The sequence below is a fragment of the Propithecus coquereli genome, unplaced genomic scaffold (assembly GCF_000956105.1).
Source record: "Propithecus coquereli isolate 6110/MARCELLA unplaced genomic scaffold, Pcoq_1.0 Scaffold100, whole genome shotgun sequence".
Taxonomy (NCBI): domain Eukaryota; kingdom Metazoa; phylum Chordata; class Mammalia; order Primates; family Indriidae; genus Propithecus; species Propithecus coquereli.
The window spans coordinates 3,953,869-3,962,441 of record NW_012133859.1 but is presented as its reverse complement, the minus strand read 5'-3'; the positions used below and the strand labels follow the sequence as shown (position 1 = coordinate 3,962,441).

General features: G+C 44.2%; 1 protein-coding gene across 1 annotated transcript in view; it reads left to right on the top strand.

Annotated features, from left to right (window-relative positions):
* The first annotated feature begins 224 nt into the window (after nucleotides 1-224).
* The window catches only part of MYO10 (myosin X), a 226,701-nt gene continuing 218,352 nt past the window's right edge, over nucleotides 225-8,573 (top strand). The window contains exon 1 of the mRNA XM_012642778.1: nucleotides 225-708. Coding sequence (XP_012498232.1) covers nucleotides 688-708 — 21 coding nt within the window. The 5' untranslated portion in view covers nucleotides 225-687. The remainder of the gene's footprint in view (nucleotides 709-8,573) is intronic.

Below are 8,573 nucleotides of genomic sequence, written 5' to 3'. Positions count from 1 at the left end.
GATCCTCCTCCCCACCTAGTCGCCGGGCCCGCCAAGGTGGGAGCCGCAGAGTGGGCGGGGCCTGGGTGGAGGTGGGGGCGGGGCGCGCCGGCCGGGCGGGACCAGACGGTGTGGCCGCGCGGGGAGGGGCGGGGGCTGCAAGAGGGCGTGGCTTGCTCCTGGCGGGGCGGGGCCGGGCGCGGGGGCGGGGCAGTGCGCCGGGCTGCAAGTCTCTGCGGGCGTGAGCTGGCTGAGCCGCGGCGCGGGAGTGCTCGGCGCGGCTGCGCTCGCACCCGGAGAGCGACTCGGGATCGCTTTGTGGCCGGCCGTCCCCCTGCCAGCCCCGAGTGCCCGGGCCGGAGCGCAGAGGAGGGGGCGCGCTCGCCAGCCCCCCGCCGCCCTCCTCCAGCCCGGGGGAAGAATGCGCTACCAGCTGTTCTCCGCTCGCGAGCGCTTCGCCCAGAAGTAAGGAACTTGGAGGAAGAAGAGACAAAGGCTGCAGTTGGGACGGATGAGTTAGAGACTTGGGTTTGGGCAAACAAAAGGTGAGAAAGAAGAGAAGGGATCGGGCGATGGCAGCGGGGCAGCCCCGCGGGGTCGCGTTCCTGGGGGTCGCGCCGTGACACGCATGGTTTCCCTCGACCTGCCGCTGCGCTGACTTCCGCGAGCTGGGAGCCGGACTCGGCAAGGTGGGGGTGCTCCGGAACAATGGACAACTTCTTCCCCGAGGTGAGTGCGCTGCCGGCCGGACCTGGCGTCCCAAGCCCGGGGAGGGAGGGTGGGCTGTGCCCTCCGCGCCGCGCGCGGGGCACCTTTCCGTATGCCCGAGACGGCTCAACTTTCTGGGAGTCGCCTGAAATCAACCCTCCCCACCCCCCAGTCTCCGATGAGTAAGCCGAGGCAGGTTTTGTTTTGTCCCGCGCTCCCACTTTGCTCGGCGAGGTAGGAGGTGCGTTTCCTCTTGCGTGGGTGGCTGGTCTCGGGTGCCCTCGCGGCGCACCTCGCCAGGTGAGGCGGCGGCGCCGGGGCCCGGGGGACATCTGCCCGCCCGGCTGCCCGGGTGCAGGAAGACCCATAAAATGTTCGCCCGGGACATGCCTTTCTTCAAGAAAGGTCTGGTCTGGTATTTCCTTTGCTAAACGTGCCGGCTTCCTGTGCAGGGGTTCAAACACTCGCAGAGGAGACGGCTTAATGAAGTGTGAGAAAGGGAGGTTAGGGTTTAATCGGTCACCGTTTTCTCTGCCCGCCGGACCTCGGCGTCTAAGTTCCGTGCTCACCCAGAAGTGCGCCTTTAGGGCTCGGGCTCATTCCAGAGGGCGGTACCAGAAGACCATGCATTTGTACTGACTGGCCTTGGCAAATTTTGAATTCGAATTGAAAGAAAATTCGTCTATGGCAAACTGGTTATTTTAGAAGATGAAACCGATGCCCTCTTTACGGTTCTGGAGGGCGGGACGCCAAAACTTGAGAGCGCTTTTTTCCCCCCTGGGATGGAGAGTTACTGTGGTTTCTTGGCTCCCTTTCCTTTCTTGGTTGTGTTTATTTAATAAATTCTGTTTAAGTTTGAGGTTTGAAGTGGCTCAAAGTAAACTTAGTTGACTAAGAGAGTCTGATGAGACTTTCGTTGAAAGCCAGGGAATGTTTTGTGAATCCAGAAGAGTCTTGGAGTCTCCCAGCAAATCAGAGGGTGAGGGTTTGCCCCTGTGTTAGCCAACTTGCTTTATCTCACTTAATGGGGTATAATATTTCAAGTAACTCTGCTTTCTGGATGCCCACTTACTGCATTCTCAGACAACTATTTATAAGGGCAAAAGCAACAAATATATTCTTGTGTTATAGTAATACCCAGTTTTTCAAAATGGTGTTTCAGCTGTGATATCCACATTCATTGTGGAGGGAAGACTGGAAAGGAATTAATCATCCATCAATATATATTTCCTCTTTTAAAAAATATATATATATAATTGTGAGACGCTATCATTTTCTAATCCATAGAGCTTTGTTTTTATGCCTGTAAGAAGGCACCAGAACTTTCTGCAAGGGTTGCAGGTTGACTGACTAATGGTAAAGGACCCTGGAGCTCCAGTGTGTTCCGGTGTTTAATTGCTTGCATCTGTAAGAAAACTGAGGTTCTGCCTCTAGGGCAATAATTCTTAACTTTGTGTTCTGAGTCCCTTTGAAAATCTGATGAAAACATAGAATTTGTATTCAGTCTATTGGGGGGTCGCAGTCCTCCTGAGGGCTGTCTGAGCATCGCAGGGGGCCATGGCCTCCCCTTGGGAAGAACTCTGCCCCCTAGTGCAAGTGGGGGGAACTTTAGGATAACGTGCTGCAGTTGCACCGTCCTGACCTCACTCACGTTCCCGTTGGACTTTGAAGTCTCAAAGTACTCTTTTTTTTTTTCTTGCACTATAGCGTGATTTAGTATGAAACCTGGTTGTTGGATTTTACTTCAGTGGTTAATATAATATGGAGTTAGCGATCATCTACTGTATTCTCTTTATTTTGTAGACAAAGAATCTTAACCCAAAGATGTTAAGTCATTTACCCAGTGTTGAAGAGCTTGTTATTGAATCCAGAGCCAATTTCCTTTGCCGCTGGTGATTTTGGTATTTCTGGGACAGTTTCATTTATTTAAGTTATACTTTTAATTTTGTGACGTATTTGCATTACAGTGTTAATTTCTAATCAGCCTTCAAAATTCCACCCTTAAACATTATTACTTTCAATGGGAAGCAAGTAGGGCCTGCTAAACTGGTGTATTAATTGGAGACACACTCCTAACTTAGATCTCCTTTCTTGTCTCTCTCTAATATCTTATAATAGAGCATCCTTTTGTTAAATTGTCCAGTGAAGAAAATATTGTAATGTTCTGTTAGAATAGAAACAGTGAGCATGGAAGTGATGTACTCCCAAGGACAGCTAAATCATAGGGCCTCCTTATCACTAAGTAGTATCGTATTGTTCTTTGCTGACTTTTCCCATTGTGGTTTAGGCATAATGACTTGTTGCTTGTTGGACAACAATTTAAAACTAATGCTAACAATTGGAAAAAAGAAGTAGTGAACAAGATGCTGCATGTATTAGCTTTATGTGTGAATAGCCAAATGATAATGAAATGGAAGCTACTTGCAACTTGCAGCTGCTATTTAGAGCTGCACTAGGGTTTCTCAAACTGGGTACCATTGCCAGATAATTCTTTGCTGTGAGGGGCTGTCCTGTGCATTGTAGGACATTGAGCAACATCCCTCATGAGATATTTCCCACCCCCAAAAGTTGTGACAACCCAAAATGTCTGCAGACATTGTCAAATGAACCGGGGGAGTGAAATCACTGCCATCTGAGAGCCACTGAGCTAGACCCGTGAAGCAGTTGCCTTGTGGTATTAATTCCTGTGCACGTTGCAGACACTGCCTTCTTGTCTGCACTTGCCTGGTTTAAATAGGATCTCGCTGCTGGCCAGCGGGGAGCTTTCGAGGCTTGTGCCAGTCAGCTGACGCCTGCTGACTTTGAAATGTTCTCCAGGATTGGAGAAACTGAGGGTGCCAGACTCCTGTTTCAATTTCTTCATGGTCTTCATTAGATTTTTATGGCTTCTCTTGAGTTAACTGTGTGTGCACTTTGGGGAAACTTGTTTATTCAGTATTTCTAAGTTAAAAAGTGTACTTGAGGCAGAAACTGAATTTAGATATGTCTATTACCAGAAGCAATTTAAAAAAAACCAAACTTTTCTGTTTGGCTCAACCAGCAAAGTGGCAAGATTACTGTGCAAACTTGTTGATGTTTTCAAGTGGACGCTGTTTCCGCACACTCAGGGCCAAGTAAAGTGCCTAGAACACAGTAGGGGCCAGTAAGTACCAAATGAACTTGACTTTTTCGTTTTCCATTTTAGACATAGGTGTGTCATAATGGTTGTTCGAGGACACGATCTTTTGAGGATTATTAATGAGACATAAACTCTTTGATATTCAGAATAAATATGTAAAATGTACACAAATAGGTATTCATAAACACAAATTAGAAAGCAGGTATTAGTGTTTAAGGGATAAATTATCAGTGGAAAATATCCCAAATGTACCTATTTCTTACAGCCTGGTTCCCTCTGGGTTGGAACAAACTCAGCTCTACAGATGTTAAGTGGAAACACCCTCCTCTTTCACTTAATTTGAGAAGGGATCTTAGTTTTGGTTGTTACCTGGAGTTGTTCAAACAGCTTTTTAAGCAAGAAATAGAGTTTTCAAGTATATTTTTCTCCCCATTTTGTAGCATACTTTTTGTTTGTGATTTATTGGCATTTCTTTTCTTGTTAGAAAAAAATTGAGACATCGTTGTTTTTGGCAGCCCCTCCTCCAATCAGCTCTCAAGGTATAGAGAGGAATTGGCAAGGACTTCCTTGTCCCACCAAATCCTGAAGGCAACCCCTTTGACGCCTATACAGTCATTATCAGGAAATTAGCTGGGTCCCTTTTCCTTTTCTCACAATGGAGCTTTAGTGCCTTGCCTTTTCTGTGTAGTTCAAATGATTTCTATTGTCAAGTACTCATTTTTTTGCCATGTTGGGGACAGCAAAGCCGGGGGAGCAGCTGCAGCAGGACAGTTGTTGCTAGCACAGAGTGATGAGCTCCTGGCCAGGGCGGGCACGGAAGGACGGCTTCTCCCCCATATCATGTGGCCTGCTGTTCTCACAGAATCAGGCACAAACCGGCATGGGCAGGGCCTTCGCTGTTTAACCGGAGTGGTGGAGGGAGAGAGCAGAGTGTTTGCTTTTCCAGCTCCACTGGCTTTAAGTGGCTTCACCTTTGAGGACATGAACCTTGAATGTGCTCTTGGCTGTTGTGATTGACAGAACATGGAGTACCTTATTATTAATGAGTTTCGATATTTTGGATTTGAAGTGACTGATATGTAACATTTTCATGTCACTAATTTGCAGGTGGCTTTCAAGAATGAGCCACCAGTGAAATCTATATTAAGCTTTGCCCCTAGCCTAACTGCCCCTAGGCTAAGTGAAAAGCACCCTACCCCCACCCCACCCCCCATCTTAGCAGAAGAGCCAGGCTCCCCGGTCACCTCCTATGGGATGGCAGCCAGGTTGTCTGACCTTCCTGGGCTTTAGTTCTCTGGTCTGTAAATGAGCATGAGAGTGTCTACCTTGCGTAGTTATTAGCAGAATTTAAGATAAGATCTACAGAGCACTTGGCACATACTAGGTAAGTAGTAACAAAAGGTTAGTTGTGGTAACTGTACTTAGAAATTAAGACTGAGTGGCCCTTGATGGTGAATAAAATGCCAGTATTTGTGGGTGCAGGGAAATCTCCACCTTACGGCTGGTTGTTCCCCAGGATTGTTTCCTGTGCTGGATTGCATTTATTTATTTTCTTTCAGTTTGTTCACTTCTGACAGATTTTGTATTTCCAGAATTCTGTCTAAAGCATGTTCTTATTGCTCATGAAATCAAACTCCCATTCCTAAGCCTGATTTCCAAGGCCTCCTGATCCCGTAACTCACTCTGTTGTCTCCCCACACGTGATCCTGTCCGGAGGCTCTGTTACCCAGCCCCGCTCCATCCTTTGTGCCTGCTGTCCTCCCTGCCGATCGGGTGTCCTACCTGTCTGGCTCCTTTTTTGAAACTGTCTCTGACAGGTCTAGTTCATGGTGACCCCTATTCTCTTTCCTTGTTGTCTCTTGATCTCGTTAGATAGAGTTTACCACTGTTAGCTAGAGGCTTTACTTTACAAACTTCTCCTGTACTTTTCAAATGAGTAAATTGAGGTTAAATATCTCATTTATAAATAAGTTTTATCACCTTGTTTGGACTGAAAGGTCCTCAAGGTTGGGATTCAATCTTTGTATAGCAATTATTTCCCCCAAAGTGCAGATTATTTTATGGGGGGAGGAAAGATGCTTTTAATCTTGATTTTGAAGCATTTCACAGTTCTTCGAAGGCAATGATAAATATGGCTAGTGTTTATTGGGTACTGTCAGCCCTTTGTATTTATAGGTTCTGCGTTTGTGTATTCAACCAACCTTGGATTGAAAATAACTGGAAAACAATTGCATCTGCATGGAACACGTACAGACTTTTTCTGTGGATTTTGGTATCTGTGGGAGGTTCTGGAACCAATTCCCCGGGGATACCAAGGGACAACTGTACTTACCATATGCCACGCACCTTGCTAAGCACTTTACATTTAGTAACTCATTTAATCTATTTAACAACCCTGTGAGTAAGGCTCTATAATTATAACCACTTCGTAGATGAAGAAAGTGAAGCACAGAGAGGTAAAGTAACTGCTTGGTGTTACACAGCTAGAACATGATAGGATTTGAACCCAGACAGACTGTCTCCAGAGCCATGGAAAGTTCTTCACTGCCATGCTTTTCTGTCCTGTTGGTGTCATTTGCCTTAAACTTGCATCATTTCTTCTATTACTAGGTTCTTTGATGAAACGCCCTATACAGTAGGCAGTTAGTATTATAAATGATTTTTTTTCAGGTATTCAGGAACAGTAAATGATTTTCGAGTTGAAAACTGCGTGGGGGTTTGGGAAAACAAGTTGTCCGTGTCCCAGAAGCACTGAAAACTCAGCAGGAAAATGTTATTCTGCTTTTGAATGTGCCATTAATTTTTATTTGGTTTGATTTTTACTTAGGGAAGATAAATACCTTCTGTTTCCTGTAAAATGTGGTTTCTAAAGTTGGTGGCCTCAACCTCGTGAGAATAGTAGGAAGATTTACATAATAAGGCACTTAGAAAATGATATTTCTGAGAGGTGTTTATTAAAAGACAAGGTAGGACTCATTTGTCTCCCCAATTCTATCAACTATTGCTGTATTCTTTGAGGTTTTCTGATAGCATCTTCTCTTCCAATTAAAGATTCTGACTGCTTTGCCAGCTTCTTCTTACCAGTTGTCTTTTATTTGTCAGTTTATTAATGCCTGTGGAGCGACCATGACAGCACATCAGATTGTTTCTCAAAGAGCATTCCTTGAATAAAACATTTTGCTGCCTTGCTAAGAAATATTCAGAAAGTATGTCTGCCAGGCCTGAAGTAAATCTAGCATCTCATGTCACATGACATCGTGTCATCTGACTCTGCCAGTTACAGGAAAAGGTGATAGAGTTCTTGGGGCAGAGCTAGGGCACGTCTGTTGACTTACAGCCAGAGCAGGGGAGTAACGTGGGAGTCGTACAGCTAATAGCTCTTCCTTCGTCCAGGCCTCCGTATCTGCTCTTAAGGATTAAAACTTCCTCCATATAAAAGATTTTAAATTATGATAATTTAAAAAAATGACATGCTTATGTTAGAAAAGGTGGGCAAGGTTGAATTTTTGCACTTTGGGGTAGGGATGTTTTACCTTTACTGTCTGTTGGTGCTTTAAGGGCCAAGATAAGACAAGATTTGGGGATGTTGGAATAGAATGGAGGCGTTTTTTTTTTTTTTTTAATGCAAGCATGAAAATGAGGTTTATTGAGGAGAGAAAGATAGGATTATAGGGCAACAGCGAAATATAGGTTTACAGGGTGAGATACATACGCTGTAGATGATGACCCGACCCGCTGTCGCAGCAAAGAGCACCAAAGGAAGGGCTCAAGAAGGCAAAATGGAGGTTTTTAGCTGGCTTTTCACCCAGTATTGAGTCCCAGAAGAATTCCATCATGTTTTAAAATGTCTTTTGTTTGTTTTTTGGGGTGATCAGTCAGTAATATGTGAGTGGTATCGATTGACAATGGCATGCATTGTGGAGGGAGGTGGACTTAACCTCTATGAAGAGTCCATGCTCATGAGATCTACTTTGTGTGTTAAAATTCTGTTTAAAAGAAGTTCATCCAAGAGACTGCATGCTCGTTTCTGTGGCCACCATTAATACATTTTTGCTTTTTATTAGCTTCATCGATAACTTAGATTAGGTTACTAGGAATATATTTAGAATTGACAGTGTTCTTGTTTTAAATACAAAGCTTTTTGGTGAACAGATTTACTATATTTTCTTCACTGAACTTTTTCACGTCATTCTTAAATTCATTTTTTTCTTACTTTAATCCTGCAAAGAATATGTAGTAAGTTTGGAAAATTTAGAAAAATGCCATAAGCAAAAGACAGAAGGAAACTTTCTTGGTAGTGCTCTTAAAGTTTTGTGGTAAATGCTTTGAGACTTTTTTATGTTTATGCCTCTGTATATATGTTTATGTTAAAACACACTTATAATGTTTTTCACTTCATAGTTGATTGAGAAAGCTTTAAATGTCAAGAAACTTGCAGAGGCGTAGGCAGCCCTGGCATTGGTGGGGCCAGGGGCCCCATATCACATATCTAAATATTTAAAAGTTACAAACCAAGCTCACACATTGGTAACTAAAGTATCTTCTATTCTACCTTGGCAAATAAACTTTCTTTAGGATAGAATCGAAAAACAGGTTTAAAGTTATGGGTTTTATTGCTGAAAGTCAGCAAATTATCAAAGATGAATGAATTTAATTATAGTTGCACATGTCTAGGTATTCTGTTGATGAGCCAGTGATGTGTGCATGATTAATAAATATATGTACTCCATAATATATTTTCCATAAATCTATTTTTGTTGCCCCATTT